The sequence below is a fragment of the Condylura cristata genome, unplaced genomic scaffold, assembly GCF_000260355.1.
Source record: "Condylura cristata isolate star-nosed mole 26May11 unplaced genomic scaffold, ConCri1.0 scaffold00021, whole genome shotgun sequence".
NCBI lineage: Eukaryota > Metazoa > Chordata > Mammalia > Eulipotyphla > Talpidae > Condylura > Condylura cristata.
The window spans coordinates 6,748,678-6,769,670 of record NW_004567122.1 but is presented as its reverse complement, the minus strand read 5'-3'; the positions used below and the strand labels follow the sequence as shown (position 1 = coordinate 6,769,670).

The window sequence follows — 20,993 nt, the reverse complement described above, 5'->3', positions numbered from 1 at the left end:
GAATGAAAGGAATTGCCCTCTTGTATGTGAAGAGGAGACATCTGAGTCTCCCGGGAGAAGCGAAGCGCAAGCTAAGCTGAAGGCACCACCGGGCATTCTTGTATACATCAATACATAAATCTTTTTAAAAATAAAGTGTAGCCACTGCATTATCACTCCTAGAAGGTGGAATTCCTGAAAATATGTCGAAGAGAGACAGGACAGATTGATCCTAGTAGTTTCCCTTGCCCTAAGAACTGTGACATAAGCCCGCAGGAGGGCAGGGAACCTCAGCTTCTGAGGATCCTAGTGGTTCACTTTCCTGTATAATTATGCAATCATTATGAAGACCATGAGCATAAATTTAAGACCCAAAAGAAGTCAGTTCATTGTCTGAGTTAATATGTAAATAATAACCGATATGCACACTTACTCTGATAGATGTTAATGAGATGTGGGGGGAGGTGGGTGCTCTATCACTGCGGTACTGCCTGGGGACTTTGCCAGTGTAGATTTATGCAGTGCCCCTGGCAAACGCTGAGAAGTGGCTTAGGTGCACCCCCCACCGACCGTGAGTGTCTCCCTTTGTCAGTTTCTGTTCTAACCCTGTGAGATCTCCTGCCTGTGTGAAAACTACCTTCATCTCCCTTTTCTCAGATTTCCCCAATAATTAGTTTCATCCATCTGGCATGCACTCAGAAATAGATGCTGTGTGCTCACATACAGCAAAGACAACAGTTAAGGAATTGAAACAGGGATCAAAAAAACATAGTTCTGTTTGTAGGGGAAGAAAAGGAGGTGCAAGAAGCACAAGACAGATAAGAGCACAAAGGTAGTCAGGAGGAACCTCTCCTTCTTGAGAACCAACTGGAAATTGTGTCTTGGGATCCAGAGGCAGTGGCATATAGGTGCTGAATGTCTAGAAGCATTTTGAAACAGCACAAATTTAAAAGGCATCGCTCTATTTTGAGCAAATGGGTCCCGTGGTGGATGGCTGCCCAGTCAGAGCGCCTCAGCTGCTTCCCTGCTGTGAGCCAGATCCCCACCTATTTATTGGTAGTGCCCCACATCACGAATGCTGTTATACCTGCAAATGTTAGAGGACAGTTTGTACAGGGAGAATTAAAGAAAGGTGTGGACTTCTAAAGTACAGTCTAATTTTAAATGCAGTAAGGGACTATGTTTTTCTGTGTTGAAATGCAGATTTTCTAGATATTTCTTAAAGAATTTGAATCAGATGATTTATTTTATTTTATTTTATAAGCATTTAAACTCTGTACCCTTGTAAAGGAGGAAAACACAAGCACATAATATGATTATGGCTTTCTACTTCAGAAACCTGAAATTTTGTTCTATATCTTAATCCTTGAAGCTTATATATTTTAGAATGAGAGAAAGCTACCATGGAAATGATATGTACTAATTTGAGGAAAAATATTTTATCAGTTGCAAGGGATATTTTTTTTTATAATCTGGAATAAGGAAGGCAAAGAAGATGGAGGCCCTTGTTAATAGACTTCAAATACATTCCATCCATATTGATAATGGTCCTGTATCCCATGAGATGCTGTAACTTAGGAAACCAGAGGCTGTCCCATCAGAAATCTACCCTGGATACTGGTTGCCATGTATTATTTTAATTACTTCTGTGCTGAGCAAATCATTAGAAATCCAGAACTGTAAAGTGGTGAAGAAATAATACTCATTTACTTAGTACTACAGCTCGCTGTAGAATGCTTCCAATATATTCAGAAATAGTGTCTTTTGAATTTCACATTTCCTCCATTAAATGCAAACATAGGTCACACATCCTGGACTCTGGAATTTTCATCTTGTCTGCTACCTTTACCTTTGAATCTTTTTTTTTTTTTCCAGACTACTATATCTTAACATTCAACACCTTTTAAATCTTTCGATTATGTAATCACTGATAATCTTATCTCCAAATTCATTAGCTCATTCAATGAATAATGATCTGTAGATACTAAAATTGAAACTTAGTTTATGCCCCTGTATTTCCTCCCTTAAATAACTAGTATGTATTTTCAGTAAGTGAATCTGTTGCTACATCTACTTGGCCAAGATTTGAGATCACAGGTAATGGTTCCACTTGAAATTCAAATTATAACTGAGAATTTTTATTGCACTAAGTTTGTGTTGAATGCGTAAAACAAAAAATGAAGTCATCTATTATGTTTGCAAACTATGTTTGCTTCAAGACTTTCAAAAAAATGTTTTACTAGAGTATATTTTGTTTACATCCTCTTTACAAAACAGGGGAAAAAAAAACTTCAAACTATGAAGGAGTGATTAAATATAAATACTGGCAAAGAAAAGCCCAAGACAAATAAGCTGCATCTATCTCTGACACCGTGAGGGAGAAGACCCCGGTCCAGACCCGGTCTAAACTCTCACGAGCTTCTACCCCCAGGGTTTTAATGACTAACTCAGGGTCCTCTGTAGTCTCCCAACATTGGAGCTCAACACTCTTGTATGTGGACTCCAGTTCTGCCACTAAAATTCCTGAAAACCCAGTTACCTCTTTATGAAAAAAGGCTGCTATTACTTTGAAAAGTCTGGTGCAAGATATTATTGATAGCAAGGTTAACTGCTGGTACACCAGTAAACCATCATTGAACTAGCACTGTTATTGCTGAATCTCTGCTGTTTTGAGCTTAGTTTTGAAGACAGACTTCAGCCGTGACACTAAGAGTACTGATGTCAACGTGGTTTTCTGATGCTGCTGTCAGAGTTCTTAAAAAAATATTGGCATTGCTATGGCTTCCAACTGATTGCTAACCAGCAGATCCACCTTGATCAGGACCCACCTCTAACTCAGTTATTATGTGAACCATATCTAAACTGTAATTTTTGGATAAGCTTTCCTACAGAGGGCTGGACTTCTGAACTATGGATCTCGTAGGCCATCTAATAGCTGTCACTGTCCAGTACCAAGTTCTTGGCTCTCTATTGCCCTCTAGTGACTGCTTTAGTACTACCTCAGCTAGGCGCTGACCCCTGTGCTAAAGCACTACATTGTACTTGGTAAGAAACTTGTCGCTGCAGTCCCATTTACAATAGCCAAGTCGTGGAAACAACCTATCTGTCCAAGGACAAAGGAATGGGTCAGAAAAAATGAGTGACATATCCACAGTGGAATACTCCTCAGCTTTTAAACAAAAAAATTATGGACTCTGGCTGTTTTCTTCAAGATGGCTAGAACTGGAGGAGATATGCTAAGTGAAGTAAGTAAGACAAGTAGTGAATGGTTTCACACATACGTGGAATAGACAGAAATAAAAACACATGTCCCAAAAAAATGTAGTAAATCCCGAAAAGCTAGCCGTGGAATTGAGACTACAGATGAGGACTGAAGGGAGGAAAGCGAAGTGGGGAGGGAACACAAGGACAGTGGTGGAGGCCCCTGGGTGCCTGGTGGTATGGTATGAGGACACGCGTCCTACGCGTCACGTACAGTGTTGTAAGCCCGTCATACCCTAACTGCAAAAACCTCTAAGTTGCTCAGAGGGGGAAAAAGAGATTGTCAGAACAGTCAGAACAGAACAATGCATGAAATGCCGTGGAAATGCCGTCCGCAACTTGGACATGCGTGAAAAATTATTAAGTGCTCATTAAAACCTCATGAAAAGCAAGAGTATCAAAATATTGAAAGTGTGTTACGACATGTCCCATGTTTCCATGTCAAAAGCAGAAAAGTCTGGATTGTAAACATAAGACTGATTAATTGATCATGCTGATGAAAAATCCTACCTGACTAGGCCAGTTACTGTTGTCACTCAGTAAGTTAGCCAAGGAATTGGTCATCATCAGATACTGCCTTAGGTTCATAAAGAAAAAATATGACTTCACTTAATTTTGCCATGCCAGCAGTGGGATTGGTTATAGATATACTGTATCTAAGTTTCACCAAGTTTATAGAAAAATTCTTTTGAGTAAAAGCAATAGACTAAAGCCCTAGTGGCGCAATGGGTCAGGATGCAGCGCTGCAAGCCAGCCATAGCTGCTTCAGTGCGAGTTTGATCCCTGCCCCGGAGATGACCACATGGCGCGGCAGACCTCTCCTGACCCGCCTGCTGCTCCCCTCAGCAGTATATTCGTCGATCTGCCTGTTCTGCTCCCCACTCTGACTCTGGTGGATCTTCTCACTGCCCCCTGCACCTCTGGCCTGTACCCCATTTCTGTATCTCTAAATAAATAGATAAATCTTTTTTAAAAAATGAAAGAAAAGTAAATTGAGGTTCACCTGTCAGCAGGACTCCGTGACCACTTTATCAGACTTTGTCCTGAGTTAGTGCTTTCCCCTCAAAATATTTAAAGCATTATTCAGGTAAAAATACACAGTTACAAAATTTCACAGGAGAGAAATAACTAATTACTTGAGTTATCTTTAGGTTGATGAGTGGTAGAAAAAATGAGAGGAAGCATAAAGAAATGGAAAATACTCTGTCTATTCACAAGTTAGGTGGCTCATCTTCGAGATGCAGGAAACCCAGCTGAAGAAAAGTGCATATGAAAAAAGAAAGAATGTTAGCGGCCCACAAGCTCACCTGTGCCAGCAGTGTGTGGAGCAGCCACGTCCGCTGATGTGAGCACTGAGGGAGCGTACATTTCAGGTGTCAGGGTGGAAGGGAATGGGCCAGGTGAGCCTTGCTGTACTCAGACCAATCTGGAGTATTATGTTCAATTTAAAGTGCCAGCTTTTAAGAGGGACACCGACAAACTGAATTGAATGCCAAGGAGATCTGGCAACTACCGAGCGTGAGAATTGGCTGGAATATCTGAAACAACTCAAAAGCTGGTAACTGTCTCACATACTTGAAGAACTGTAGTGTGGAGGAGTCTACATTTATTTGGTTTCCAGACAGTAAAGCCTGGATCAGTCCAAATGAGCACCTTTCATTAGTCAACTCTTCATCAGTAAAATGAGCTATCTGGTGAGAAACTGAACTTCCCATCACTGGGAATATTCTAGATCAACTGTAGGCCTGAGAAGCAAGTTGTTTTGTGTTACGGCATTACTGCTCTGAGTTTTGAATGTCTTTCTCATAAGTTGGTGACTTTTAGGATGTTCATTCCTTTCCCTCCTTTACATGTTTCCTCAAATGTAGAAATCTGCACTCTTTTTTTACTTGGCTCTCCAGTGCTTCCTCCCAAACTTGTAACAAAGTTGGGCAAGGAGGTGCCACAGAGAGAATCACAGATGTCACCTCTGAGTCAGCCCCACCACTGCGTGCAGAGTCCTTCCGTAATCTGAAAAGTGCAGCCTCTTCATCAACAAACCTTTAGAATCTTGGGCTATAAAAATAAAGGGAACACAGCTGCTTTCGCGTAAGGAGCTGATGTGTTTTGAGACTCACAGGGCCCAGATAAACTTACACGCCTTGAGAATTTGTACATCTTTTAAAGCTAGAAAGCTACCTCTCTCTCACTCTGTCTCCTCTCTTGCCCCTTCTCTTTCTTCCTTTCCAGGTTTTTCTCATAGCTGTTTCTCAGCAGAACAATCCAGTGCCCTGTTGCTGTTTCTCTCGAACTTGTTTCCCTCTTACCACATTAACCCTCTGCCCTATCCCACACTTCTCTGCTGCAGCTTCCTACATCTGCAGAACCAAGAACAGCTTCCCCTGGAACTGGCTGGAGAGCCACCGCCAGGGGGCAGGAGGAGGCAGGTTTGGGGGAGCGTGGCAGGCGTGGATGGGGATGGAATGGAATGTCCTTCTCCTCTGTGATGGATGAACTTTCTTCCGCAGTACCAGACACCTGACACCACTTCAAAGGCAGGAAAATGAAAATGGTGCTTTCATAACTAGGGTTGCCCTTCTGGCATCCAGTATTTCTTGTCCTGTGCAATCACAGGACATTTTATTAGAACATCTTTTTTTTTTCCTGAGAAATCGTGTCGTTTGATTCCGTGTAGCACACGTGTCTTTGCACCCTGAGAAACTTGATGTCTATAGTACTGACTGTCCATCTCCAGACTACAAGTAGGCAAAACCTAGGCAAAGAAATTCCTCCACACTTTTCCTGCTCCCCTCTCAAAAAAACCTTTAAAACTCAGTGGAGGAGAGGTTGCAAGCCACTATCAAAACAGATGTGGGTGGAAGAAGAGTTTATGTGACTCAGAAGGCATCGAGCACAGATTTCAGAAGTGCATTGTCAGTGCTGAGACCGTCGGCTTCACCGCCTCATGCCTTCATTTCTTCAAACTTAGAGTGAGCTGCTATCTGGGTATATGATGTTTGGTATCTGTGCTTCCCAGGGGTGAGTAGGAGGAACAAATAGGAAGGTGTAAACCCTCAGTGACACTGGGCCCTGCACATCATTCTATTTTTTCTTTGCACTTTGAAGGAGACCTCAGTAAATCCGTGGTGTAGGTGGTGTCCCGGACACCCAGGATCTATTGCACCCTCTCCACACTTTGCTGTTCACCTTCTTCTCACCCACCAGCAACCTTAATTCAACACACAAAGTTTTAGAGTTTGTTATTGGATTCGTTTGATTGACATTTTGTTTTTCTTTTCTATGAAAACATGCAAAATCTCTTCTTACTTATTTCACTCAAAATCTTTCTCTTCTAACTTATTTCACTAAACATAATCCAGTCCAGTCCCATCCAAGTTGTCAGTGGTAAGAGTTAGTCCTTTTTTTATAGCTGATTAGTATTCCATGGTACCATACTTCCTATCTACTCATGTGTCCTTGGGCACTCAGGTGGATTCCTTAATGTGGCTATTGTAAATCGTGCTTCAGTGAACATGGTAGTGCCATACTGCCTTTTGAAGTAGTGTTTTTGCATTGTTCAGGTAGATACTTTAGGAGTGAAATTGTTGGATTTTCATATTTAATATTAATGTGCTGAGAAACCTCCACACTGTTATCCATAGGGCCTGAACTTCCCTACACTCATATCCACAGTATAAGAGGGTTTCTTTTTCTTTACATCCTCACCAACACTCCCTGTTTCTGGACTTTTTGATCTGAGTCAATCTCACAGGTATGAGACGGCATCACATTGTGGTTTTGACTTGCATTCCCCGGGTAATAAGTTGGCCTTGACATTTTTTTCCACCTGTCCCCACCTCATGCCTATAACTTCACTCTCTCAAACCATACATGCATTCTTGCCTACCCAAACCTCTAGTTTCAGACCTGTAATAATCATATATCCAGCTCAGAATGTACCACTGTAGATAATTAAACAAAAGGTTCTAGAGCTTCCTTAGTTTTTAATTATTGCCATGTTAATCTGGCAATATTAATTTAGCCTTTTGCCAACCTTATAGTAATTTATATATGTGAATAATTACTTCATTTAGATAATAATTTAACCAAAAATACAAATTGTTTTTTGTTTGTACCATAAGTACAGTGTGGTTCCTCACACATTAGCATCAAATTCATGTTTTTAATTTGAATTAAGAGACAATTTTATACTTTTAAACAGCACTTCTATGTTGAGTTACGATTATTTGGGAACTTCTGGGTAACCTAGCAACATCAGATACCTTCTTTTCTTTTTCTTTTTAATATTTATTTATTTATTTATGCATACAGAACTAGGATACAAGCCAGAGGTGCAGGGGCTGTGAGAGGATTCACCAGAGACAGAGTGGGGAGCAGAACAGGCAGATCGACAAAGTACACTGCTGAGGGGAGCAGCAGGTGAGGTGAAGCAGGAGAGGTCTGCAACCATGTGGATCAGTTCCCTGGCTGGGGATCAAACTCGCACTGAAGCAGCTGAGGCTAGCTTGCAGTGCTATGCTTTAACCCGCTGTGCCATCAGGGAGGGTTAGATACCTTACTTTATTGAGGGCCCCTTGAAGACATAGAGGCTATGTCTTGTCATCTTTTAAACTCCTTGTAGGTTTTCTTTCATATGGTAGGAACCAAACAAATATGCCCCGAACCAAAACATAAACACAAAGAAAGACACTCTTTTAAAATTCTCTGAAATATCAAAGAATTTTGATCATTTTGAATTACTAATGTAGAAAATTAGGGAGTTTACGAAGCCTTTAGAAGCTCTGGCCACAGAGTATTTTTTTTTTAAGATTTATTTATTTATTCATACAGAACTGGGGTACAGGCCAGAGATGCGGAAGGTGAGAGGATTCACCAGAGACAGAGCGGGGAGCAGAACAGGCAGATCAACGAAATACACTGCTGAGGGGAGCAGCGGGTGGGTCAGGAGAGGTCTGCAGCGCCCTCAGGGGCGGGCGGGGATCTAACTCATGCGGAAGTGGCTTTAGATTCTCAGTGCTGTGCTTTAACCCACTGAGCCACCTGGGAGGGCCCACAGAGTATTTTTTTAAGGTTTATTTATTTATGAATACAAGAACTGGGGTACAGGTGGGAGGTGAGAGGATTCACCAGAGACACAGTGGGCACCAGAACAGGGAGCTCTACTGAAGTACACTGCTGAGGGGATCTGTGGGTCAGACAGGAGAGGTCTGCTGCGCCATGTGGGTCACCTATCTGACTCGGGATCTAACTAGTGCTGCAGTGGCTGCAGACAGCTTCATGGGGCTTTCTCTCAACCCCTTGCACCACCAGGGAGGGCCCAACTCTGGCCACAGAGTCTTTTTTTCAGAATTTGGGTGTGCCCTCATGTTGCCCTGCACGTCATACTTAACATTTAAGAAAAGTGCATCTGTCCCTTCTAGGATGATGAAAAGTTCCTGGCTCGTTGAGGAGCACAGATCTTCAAATGTAGGACCAAAGAAAACTACTTGCTCTCTGCTGATGAGCCCTGCAAGGCTACTCAGCCTGAAGCTATATTCTTTCTCTGTAGAGCTACTGCAGGGAGGACATCATAGAAGCTGGAAGGGAACAGAAGTCAGTTATGTAAAAACCCCTAAGATTCTTTCCCCAAGAGAAATCTGCCTTAAACATTTATACCCAAATCCAGGAAGTATGAATTTGATGAAATAGATTTAACCTAAAAGTTTTATTTTCTCATTTTAAATCTGTAGTTCAGTTTTACCTCATTTTCTAATGTAGCTTTCTTGAGCCAAGTTCAGGCCAAGTTGTAAAGCCAGTGAGATGCATCATCACTATCGCCACCTCCTTGGTGTCCTTTGTCTTTACCTGCACTTCCTAAGCACGCAGGGCTTTCCTGTACCTTTAAGCCAGCAGGACCTAATTCTCATGAACGTTTCTCTGCCCTTTGATGCAGTAATATTCTCATGCTCGCAGATTCCAGTGCAATGTAGCTAACATTGGAGATGTAAACATTTTAATGGAAGATATTAAAACAAATAATATTTCATTCGAAGTAGCCAAATTCTGATTGCATTCTGAAAGGTTTTTTTATTTGACTTCATTATGATTCTGCTTTTATGAACAGCAAAATAAAAATGATTTTGTATTAAGGTTTTAGTAAAATAATTTCACTTCTGTGATTAATGACAGTGTCCTTCCAATTATTTTTAGATTAAGAAAGCCTAAGGTGTATCTAATTTTAAAAGAATGAGTTCTAGGTTTTTTTTTTTAATTTTAGTATAAATTTTGTGGTTATGTTACTTGTAGAGTATAAAAAGTAGGAACCAAATTATTTTTTTAAAAATTAGTCCACTATCTAATCCTATTAAAAATTTTCTTTTTATTTCTTTGCTAAGCAATTCTTTATGTTTAATGAAACAATATTTTTCAGTTTATGTATTATTGTAGGAACTAATTTTCATGCAGTCTTTATTACTGATAGTGGGGCACAGCATGCTAAAGTATTATTAAAGTATTGTCTTCATTTTATGAACTAAATACAGTATGATTTTTTTTCTGTTTCTTGAGTGATTTTTAGTGTTTAATTCCCATTTAATTCCAGCATCGCATGCAATAAGCTATGAATATTCAACAAATACCCTTGTCCATTTTTTCAAGGCAACTTGAAAATGTGTCATACTTAATTTCATTCCCTTGCCCCATCTGCACAGCCCTACACTAAAACACCTCAGCAGTACTACTTCAGCATGCTGTGTACAGGCCGTGGGGGAGCCCCGCGATCAGTGATGAAGACTGCAGAAAGGTCCCCACCTGCAAGAAACTTAGTCCTAGTTCTAGGAAGCCACAAACACAGACAAAGTCACGATCCTGTGAGTACCATGTTTCAGATTTGCAAAACAGGAAATAGGTTGACTTGATAGAGTGTGCTGTTTAGTATTTAATCTTTATTATTGCTTTAGTTATCCAATTTACTTCTTTGCTAAGCATCAACAGCTATTTTTTTTTTTTAAGATTTATTTATTCATATAGAACTGGGGTACAGGCCAGAGATGTGGAGGGTGAGAGGATTCACCAGAGACAGAGTGGAGAGATGGACAGGCAGATGGACAAAGTACACTGCTGAGAGGAGCAGTGGGCGGATTAGGAGAGGTCTGCCACATCATGTAGGTCAGCTCCCTGGTGGAGATGCAGTGGTTTCAGAGAGCTTCATAATGCGCTGCTTTAACCAGTTGCACCACCAGGGAGAGCCTCAACAGCTATTTTTTTTTAATTATTTATTTTATTTATTTATGCAGACCAGAGCTGGGGTGTAGGCCAGAGGTGTGGAGGCAAACAGTGGGAGGATTCACCAGAGACAGACTGGGGAGGCGGACAGAACAGGCAGATCTACTGAAATACATTGCTGAGGGGAGCAGCAGGAGAGACAGGAGAGTTCTGCTGTGCCATGTGGGTCAGCCCCCGTCCGGGGATTGACTAGTGCTGTAGTGACTACGGACAGCTTCACAGTGCTGAGACTGACCCCTTTCACCACCAGGGAGGCCCGGTATCAGTAGCTATTATGTTCAACAGAAGTTTCAAATTTAAGTACTTCTGTGGGAAAGGTGCAAATCACCTGCATAATGAAACTTGTAGGTGTGTTTTCCAAAGGTTCTTCAATTTATTTATTTATTTGCTGGCCAAACCGGATTTGTCTTTGGGATACATCTGTCCACCGATGTCTACTTCTGCGTGCACAATGTCCTTCCTCCCTCACTCCCCACACTTCCTCACACAGAACTTACTCGGTAGCCTTCACAGTGACATCTCCTGGGCAGTGTGCGTATGGCAAGCGCACAACTCAGACTCTAGGCGCCAGTGAGTTGTACACCATCGCAGATGGATGCTTCCCTTCTGCTTCTCTCTGTCCAACACATTCCCCTCCTCTTTGGAACAGTCACAGAAGTTTCTGTTTTGCATAAGTCTCTATACATGTCTTAAATCACATGGAGACTAGTGGCATTTAGTAAAAGTTTAGCCTAAGCTGATTCTTCCATTAAAAAACGAAAGTCTTGTTTAGGGAATGGGTTGATGAATGTTGTCAGACCTAGGCTGATACTATGATGCCAGAATTCATGTACATGTCCCCATTGACTTCTTGGGGAAATCTGGAGTTTCACACGATGTGATTTATTGATAACATCCTTTTTTGCCCATATTTCTGTCCAGTTCCCTAGCGTCTAAATTTCACTAACAATACTTAGCTTTGTTGTGATTATATGACAGGGACTTAGTACTCTGAGTGAACAAATTTTCTGGTTTAGGCACCAACTTTAATTATTTAAAAATACATTTATATTTTAAATATCTTGCTTAGGAATAAAAATTAGCTTATTTCTAGCTGTCTAAGTGTCTGAGCTACTTTCTTCTTCATTTCTTGTATAAAGTATGAAGCTTGTTCTAAATATTATTATTTTAACTTTGGTAAAAATACCACAATGATTGATGGGAGTTGAATCTAGCATTATTTCCAGAGCATATACAGTATATTCATAAAAAAAAAAAAGCATAATGACAGTGCAATGGGACGATGCTATGTTTCACATGCCATAATTAAACACAAAACAATAGTTAATCAGGAAGAAATAAATTGTGTGTTTGTTAATAATCCTGTTCATAGTTCTAAGATGAAAATGAATTGTTAAGGTACATTTCTTTATTAATTGCACACTTTTAATAATTGAAATTATTTAAAATTGAATAACAATATTTAACTTGTTATGCTTTTTTTTTTTAAGATTTATTTATTTGTGCATACAGAACTGGGGTACAGGCCAGAGGTGTAGGGGCCGTGAGAGGATTCACCAGAGACAGAGTGGGGAGCAGAACAGGCAGATCGACAAAGCGCACTGCTGAGGGGAGCAGCAGGCAGGTCAGGAGAGGTCTGCCGCCCCATGTGGGTGACCTCCAGGGCGGGGTTGGAGCTCATGCGGACGTGGTTTTAACATCTTAGCGCTATGCTGTAACTCCGTGTGCCACCAGGGGAGGGCCCTTGATGTGCATCTTCAACTGCACCTCAGCTCACTGCTTTTCCGAGGTAGGACATGTGGTGACTTAAGCAAAGAGCTGCCCTGAGGAAAGAGAAGTAGAGACAGGTATCTCCTGCTTTTTTTAAGGTTCGTCCCTGCCCGGACATTCCATTGCTCCTGATGTTTTGTTCTCTTTCACGCTTGCATGGGGCCAGTGTAAGATTGGGCCTGTTAAAAGATGAAAGAAAACTTCTTCCTTGTATGTGCTGTGCCAGTGCAGTGTCTGCACCTGGCTAGCTCTCAGAGCTCTTTGGGAGTTCATTGCTATTTGCTGTGTGTGTAGACTGGAGCCTCCTGAAGCTGTCTCCTACGTTTGCCATTCCCAATTGTAGTCATCAGGCTCTATGCCTGTGCCCATAATGAAAGATGAAATTTTATGTGGGGTTCGGTTAGAAAAGACTGCGGGGAGCAGTCTTTATGTTAGTAGTTTGCTGACCAGAAAGTTAGACTCACCTCAAGTGTAGCTTTCTCACTAAGAAGAAAAGCTGTGCTCCATGAGTATCATCAACACAAGACTAGTGAAATTATCCCGAGGTTAATATATATCCCGAGGTCACTAACCTGGTGACTTCATCTCTAGCCTAGATGGACGAACCTGTTTAATAAGCTTTGTCATTAACCAGCTGTCTTGATTAAAGTTTGCATTCCTGGTAGATTATGTCATTTCAGGTGAATAACTGTGAGATCATCCTGTCCTTTCTCAGTAAGCTCCTCTTTGGCTTAGACCACTGAGTGCCACTTGCATTTAGAATCGAGATTATATTTGCACATCTAAAAGTTGATTGAATAATACTCTGTGGTAGTGGTTAGAATAGCAAGGAAAATTGAAATTTTATTTTCAAGGTATTTCTCTTTGAAATATTTGTCTTTAAAACAGCCTCTGTAAATTAAATCATTTTAACATATCTCTGGAGCTTCCTCTTAAATTTTACACTGTAAATAAATAATTCTGCAGTTGGGAAATCCATTAATGATGAATGAACATTCTTTTACAGTTGCTTGGCAGTCTTTCATTTTTATTTTATGCTTTGTTTTTTTAAGTGGTGTGTACAAAGTGTAAGTCTTCATAGGAATCATTACAAGTAAGAAAGAAAGCATGAGGGGAAAGATGATTGCAAAGAAAATTTCCCCAAAGAAAAGATTTAATGTGATTTTTAGCCAGGTCTCTAATGAGAACTAGAACACTGTGATCACTGATGTGACAATGGTAACATATTGTGGCTGTGCAGGGCAGTTTTAGGGGTAAGCAGTACACCTGCAAGAAAGGAATCGTAAAAGCTACTTGACAACAAATTGTTTTGCTTAATACTAAAGAAACATTTTCTCTGGATTTGAGGGGATAATTACAGAATTCATCGAGTGCATCCTATTCCCTTTCTTCTGTTCTAAAGGTGGTCTCTTGAGAAGATTTCGCTGCTAGGGAAGAGCATTCCTCTGTAAGATATATATGTGTGTTTCACTTGGCATTTATGGTTTTCTGCTTTTGTTTTTTTGTGTTTTCATTTTAAATTAATTAATGGCCTTGGTAAAATTAGAATAAACTAGCTTTTTTTTTTTTTAGATCCATTGATACAAATTTCATTTAACATAACTTTATATAACAGAAAGTAAAAGCTCCCACTTCTCCCATAATTGATTGTCCTGGAAATAATCACGTCTAACAGCTTTTCTTTAAATGTTTTCCTACTCATATCTCTCTCTATAATAGACTCTCTATACACCGTCATTCATTCAAGTATTTGTTGTCTCATTCAGCAAATATGTGTTGCTGTCCCCTTAAGAACCAGGTGCTGCTTATGGTGATACAGACAAAACAGTGAAAGGCTAACCTTGTGAGATTTTCACATCTTTGTTAATTTATTTAAAAATGACAAAGCTGTAATAATACACTCAAATCTTTGTCATACTCAGCTGTCCTTTCACCCAATTATATTTCACACACACGTCACCACATCAGCACATACAGGTGCACTATTTTCTGTCTTTTTATCTTCATATCTTGAAATAGTATTCTCACCATTTACGCTTTTTTACTCCCCATTCCTGACTCAACTCACTAAAATTTAGATTTATCCACACACCATCCTACTAAACTACGATTAGTCAGGTCAGGTCATAAATGCTTATTGCCAAGTCCAGTTGATGCTTCCTGGATTTCTCTGCAGTGCGTGGTGATATGGTAGGTTCTCTAAATCTCTCCTCCACTACTCTCTAATGAGAACTCGTGTCTTTTCTCCTGAATGGCGTTACTTCCTGGCTTAGTTCTTTGGACAAACCCCTACACTGCCCACTCTGTCTTTATATAGTGCCATGTTCTCCCTTGAACTCATCTACCACCAGTTTGCCAGTGGATCTCAACTCTTGAGTTTTTCCATCCTACACCGACCTTGATGGGTCTTTCACACGTACCCCTGAACTAAGCCCAGAGAGGCCCCGTCACCCTCCCCTTTATTCCTGTTCCTCTTCCTGGATTTGTTGATTTATTGTACAAATCTTCCTTTCATCCAGCTTTGTAGAGCAGCCACTTTGGACTGTTCTATTATATACTTTCTTAGCAATGTTCATACACCCAGTACTGTATTCATAGCCAGAGTTTCCGTGTGCTACTTCAGATCCCCACACTTTATCTTATAACTGGAAGTTGGTGTCTCCCCCACTTCTCCCCATACAAACATCCTCCCCACCATCTAATAACCACCCATCTTTGTTTTAGATTCCACATGTAAGCTAGAACGTGCAGCTTTTGTCTTTCTGTCTCTGACTGACTTCGCTTATTAGCCTGCAACCCTGTTGAATATCCTTCATAAATGCTAATTGCTTTTCATTCTCAGTGCCACCCATCTCAGTTTATGGCATCATTTATCTCTTCGATTAGGGTACATTTCTCTGCATTTGTCTTATTTCACTGTAACCCACCCTTCGCACTAAAACCAGAGTGATTTTTCTAATGCAAGCCTCCTATTGTGTTATTCTCCTTTCGGATGTATTTCTGTGGCTTCCTGTGAGTTCTGCATCAAGTACAAAGCCTGAGTATCCTGTAACACAGCTCTGTAATTTGGTACCTACTTATCTCTGTAGTCTCAACTCCTATCAAGACATGTATCATCCTCACGTATATTCTCCATTATTGATCCACGGAGGGTCAAACCCTAGATCTCTTTTTGAATTTGAACAGCCTGCCCCTCTTACTGCAACACTCGCTTTGCTTTCCCTTCAGCTCTTCACCTGGACTGCTCCTCCTTCACGAATCACTCAGGGTCAGGTCCCTTTCTGACTCTCTTGTATGCATGCTGCCTTGATGAGTGGCTGAAGATGAAGTGACTTACATACACAGTGGAATAATGCATTGGCTATAAAAAAGATAAACTCTTGCCATCTGTGGCAACATGCATGGAACTGGAAGGGGATTGTGCTAAATGAAATAAGCCAGAAGTAGAAACAAACATATAAGTGGTTTCATTTAAATGTGGAATACACAGAAACGGAACTAAAGGTCAGACAGAACCAAACCAATAACAAACTGTAGAATGGAGGCTTCGAGACATAAAGGAGAGAGAGCAAATGAGGAAGGAGTACGACGGACTGTGACAGAGGGCTGTGGCTGTCTTGGTGTGGGCAGAAAGTGGTAGCATACATCTCAATAGCTGTGGCTCTATATATTTTAATCACATACCGTATTGTAAAGCAATAAAAAATATTTTCACAAATACAAAAAGAAAGAAAGAATCTGTTTATCCATATTCACCTAGAGGTCCCGGCGAATGTTCATATCAAACATGGCCCTTCTCAGAGCTATTGGGGAACCTGTCCTGGGTGTGGTATTTAATGCTGTCTGTCTCTCGCACCAGGCTTTCTACTGAGCAGGAACACCTAAAGCTAATGGTGTCTGGCCCAAGTGTCAAATAAGTAACAGGCTGGCTGAGAAGTACACTGCTGAGGGGAGCAGTGGGCGGATCAGGAGCGGCCCGCTACGCCATGTGGGTCACCATCCTGGTTGGGGATCGAACTCGTGCTGCAGTAGCTTTGGATGGCTTCATAGCACTGTGCTTTAACCCATTGTGCAGCCAGGGAGGGATCCAAATTTGATTTTGTATATTACTCTTGAAATTTAATTCCAGGAAGATTTTCACATGTACACAGACACTCTCTACAAACTTCATTTCTTAAGGATGTCTGTATTTTCTACTTACAACATTTATTGAACACATATAAACTATAGATTCTTTTAGTTATTTATATAACGGTAGGTAGCCTTAAAATTCATGAACTAATGGCCCTCCCTGGTGGCGCAGCGGGTTAAAGCACTGCACTGAGAAGCTAAAAAGCCACTTCCGCATGAGTTCAATTCCCGCCTCCCCGGGAGGTGACCCACATGGCGTGGCAGACCCCTCCTGGCCCGCCCGCTGCTCCCCTCAGCAGTGTACTTCGTTGATCTGCCTGTTCTGCTCCCCACTCTGTCTCTGGTGAAGCCTCTCACCGCCCCTGAGCCTCTGGCCTGTACCCCAGTTCTGTATGTACAAATAAATAAATCTTTAAAAAAAAAAATTCATGAACTAATAGGCACATCTGACCACATTGAAAATCCACACACTTAGGTAATAAACACTTGTGAGCAAAAAGCCTTCACAAAATAATCTTGTAAAAAGAATATTGTCAGAAATTAAAATTCACTTTCTTTTAATATATAGAAAGGGTTCCCAAGTCTTTCTAACTACAGCATAAATGAATGTAATTTTACTTTAAAAAGAACACTGAAAAACATGAAATAAGTAACTTCCTGCTATTTTGATAGAAATTTTAATTCCTTCTTTATACTAGCTAACGCATTTACTCCAAATTTTTTTCACAACTCTTAATGGATTGTGAATCAAAACTTTTTTTTTCTTTTAAGAGAGACTAAATATAAAATGTAATTTGACAATCAAAAAGGAAATTTGTGTGTGTGTATATATATATATGCGCATATAAATATATTTTAGTACTTTAGAGTTAATGCAAATTAAATAATAATAGTAGAAATAATGTAGCAGCTAAACTGGGTTCCCTACACCAGAAATAATAATAGCAATATTCTGAAATTTATATCCTTTCTCTTGTTTGTTTTCTGCCCTATAATTAATTAGAAGATTAATGTTTATTCAAATTAATTTTGATACCAGAACTTCAAACAAAACTTGAGATGAATAGGGAAATGTTAGTTTCAAAAGTACAAATTTAGTCAAATGTATCACAGTTGTTAAAACTTAAAACCAGCGAAAGTAAGAGTGTGGAGTCTTACAGCAGTAGCAATGCTGAATTGGTGATATTTTATTGGGGGGTGAAGTTTGTTTTGATAGAAACATTACTGAGTGAAGAATTGTTGTTTTCCTGTAGAATATTGCTTTAATTCTGCACTGACCAGAAAACTTCACTCTTTTGCAAAGGTATCAGATCCACACCGGCCTTCAGCATTCTATCATCAGACCTACCCAGCCCAACTGTTTACCTCTGGACAATGCAACCCTACCTCAGAAGCTGAAGGAGGTGGGATACTCAACACACATGGTTGGCAAGTGGCATCTGGGTTTTTACAGGAAAGAATGTATGCCCACCAAGAGAGGATTTGACACCTTTTTTGGCTCCCTCCTGGGGAGCGGTGATTACTACACGCACTATAAATGTGACAGTCCAGGCATGTGTGGCTATGACTTGTACGAGAACGACAGCGCCGCCTGGGACTCCGACAATGGTGTTTACTCCACGCAGATGTACACCCAGAGAGTGCAGCAGATCTTAGAGGCCCACGACCCCAGGAAGCCCATATTTTTATATATTGCCTACCAAGCAGTCCACTCACCGCTGCAAGCCCCTGGCAAGTATTTTGAGCACTACCGGTCCATTATCAACATAAACAGGCGGAGGTATGCTGCCATGCTCTCCTGCTTAGATGAAGCAATCAACAACGTGACCCTGGCTCTACAGAGGTTTGGTTTCTACGACAACAGCATTATCATCTACTCCTCGGACAATGGCGGCCAGCCCACAGCGGGAGGAAGTAACTGGCCTCTCAGAGGCAGCAAGGGAACATACTGGGAGGGGGGCGTTCGGGCTGTTGGCTTTGTGCACAGCCCACTTCTGAAAAACAAGGGCACGGTGTGTAAAGAGCTTGTGCACATCACAGACTGGTACCCCACTCTGATCTCACTGGCTGAAGGGCAGATTGATGAAGACATCCAGCTGGATGGCTACGACGTCTGGGAGACCATAAGTGAAGGCCTTCGCTCTCCCCGCGTGGATATCTTGCACAACATTGACCCCATCTATACCAAGGCTAAAAATGGCTCCTTGGCAGCAGGCTATGGGATATGGAACACTGCCATCCAGTCAGCCATCAGGGTGCAGCACTGGAAGCTGCTCACTGGAAACCCTGGCTATAGTGACTGGGTTCCCCCTCAGTCCTTCAGCAACCTAGGGCCGAACAGGTGGCACAATGAGCGGGTTACCTTGTCCACTGGCAAGACTGTGTGGCTGTTCAACATCACAGCAGACCCGTATGAGAGAGTGGACCTGTCCAGCAGGTACCCCGGCATCGTGAAGCAGCTTCTCAGGAGGCTCTCCCAGTTCAACAAAACCGCAGTTCCAGTCAGGTACCCGCCCAAAGACCCCAGAAGTAACCCTCGGCTCAACGGAGGAGTCTGGGGACCCTGGTATAAAGAAGAAAGCCAGAAAAAGAGGCCACACAAAAACAAGGCTGAGAAAAAGAAGAAAAGTAAGACGAAGAAGAAACAGCAGAAAGCAGGTTCGTTCCCAGCTGTCACTGGGGTGTTATTCCTGGTAAGTGCTAATTTTTTCCTGTTTGGTTAAACTTTAATCAATCCTTAGGCTGTCATCTGTTTTCTAGGGAAACCAGCAAATTTGGCTCAGTAATGTAAGCCTCAGACTCTCTTTCCTGTTGGGCCAGCAAAGGACCCTGCCTGGCCCCAGAACACCCAGCTGCTTCTGCCAAAGATGCCACGGGCCAGCCACGCCAAAGAGGTGGTTTCTTTCTCCTGCTCCTGCTCCTGCTCCTGCACAGAAGGTGGTCAGTATTGAGTGCGACCTTGTTCTTCCGTCGGTCGACCAAATCTATGCTTTAGATTATAACCGGGGACCACCTGCAATGGATGAACATCCTCGTCTGATGGAAATGGCAGGGTAGCTTGATTCAAAACTCCCCTTGATAAAATACAGTCAAAGTTTGTGGCACCACAAAGACCGTGAAAAATGTATTTTCTTAGTGAATTTCTGTTTCTATCATATGACACTTGACTCTTTTCATTAATTCTATTTCACGTATCATTTCCTTTCCTGTGAAAAATAAGCTGTTGATCTCACATGCAGACAGCTTGTACCTCATTTCAGCATGCATGAGGGGATGGCAAATAAGAATGAACACACAGCCAAAGCGTGAATGTAACTCTTTGCTAAAGGCTTTAACAGAATGACATTTCAGTACAAAGTTCATAATTTATTTTTACAGAAGAAAGATTAATTATTTTGCTTTCATAAAATTTTTCAAATGACTTCTAATTATTTTATTTGTATTTTATACATAGCCTTAGAAGAGATTTATTTCATATCTTCAAGATCACCAAGCACTGTAATACTTTAAATGACTGTAATGCTGCATGAATTCAGAGAAAAAGAAACTCAGAAAAAAATGATGATCATTGTTCAACCATTTTCATGAATGTACTAAGATAACTATATCCCTTAAATAATACCTGGAAATTCGGTGTCTGTGCAGTCAAGAGACACTTTTATTGCTTCTATCAAAAACATTTTATTTATGTATCTTTAATAAATGACTTATTTTATGATACTAGCAAGGTTAGTGTTGCATTTCTGATGGACTCCTAGATAAAATTCTGCTATTAGCCTCAACAACACTCTTTACAAACAGGCTACTGAAGGTTATGTTTGCTGACAACCATAGCAACACAATAGGAGCCTTACAAACAAGGGATGTGTGTGCTCAGCTATTGCATGGAGGAAAATGTTCTCTTGTTAATAAATAACCTTTATAACGACCCTGTTCCTATAAGTAGTAGACAAAGTGGGGAGATCCACAGGAATGAAAATGCAGGTCCTTCCTGGGATAGTTAAGCCTCTAATGAAAACTCACACACTAGGAACCACGAGAAGTAAGGATTATCTGTCAAGAGGATTATCACGGGTCCCCAACAAGCTGTGATGGGTGTTCCGTCTGATCAGAAGCCTTGAGTTCTCATAATTTGCTTTTCAAAAAAAAAAACAAATTCATATTGCTGGAACTGGACGTGTGAATACCCAGCTGTGATAACTGAATGTGTGAGGCAGCATGCAATTAAGCACATCTCGATCAGAATGCAAAGGGTCCTACCACAGGCTATGGAATGGACAAAAGATTGCTAGAGTTTATGATTTCATTTTAGAATACACATTTCCATTTCATTCTGAAGGGTAAAGTCTTGTTTCTTGAAGTTTATATTTTGTCACTTGTATGCTTACATGGTTCTTAAAAATCAAAGGCATATTGTCAGTGTTTCGCTTTCCTGGGAGGGCATGAAAATAATGATGTGACTAACAATGGATAGTATCTTACAGGTTAAAAAGTAAGCAGCATTCCACTAAACATTTTTTTAAAAAGTAATTTTGAATTAAGCAAAGTTAAAGGGTGTGCTTTAAAGCAGATTTTCTTTGAGGCGTGTG

General features: G+C 40.9%; 1 protein-coding gene across 1 annotated transcript in view; it reads left to right on the top strand.

Annotated features, from left to right (window-relative positions):
• Positions 1–19,238, top strand: part of ARSJ (arylsulfatase family, member J) — a 48,721-nt gene extending 29,483 nt beyond the window's left edge. Inside the window, exons 2-3 of the mRNA XM_004686626.2 lie at positions 17,708–19,062; positions 19,165–19,238. Coding sequence (XP_004686683.1) covers positions 17,708–19,062; positions 19,165–19,190 — 1,381 coding nt within the window. The 3' untranslated portion in view covers positions 19,191–19,238. The remainder of the gene's footprint in view (positions 1–17,707; positions 19,063–19,164) is intronic.
• The last annotated feature ends 1,755 nt before the right edge of the window (positions 19,239–20,993 follow it).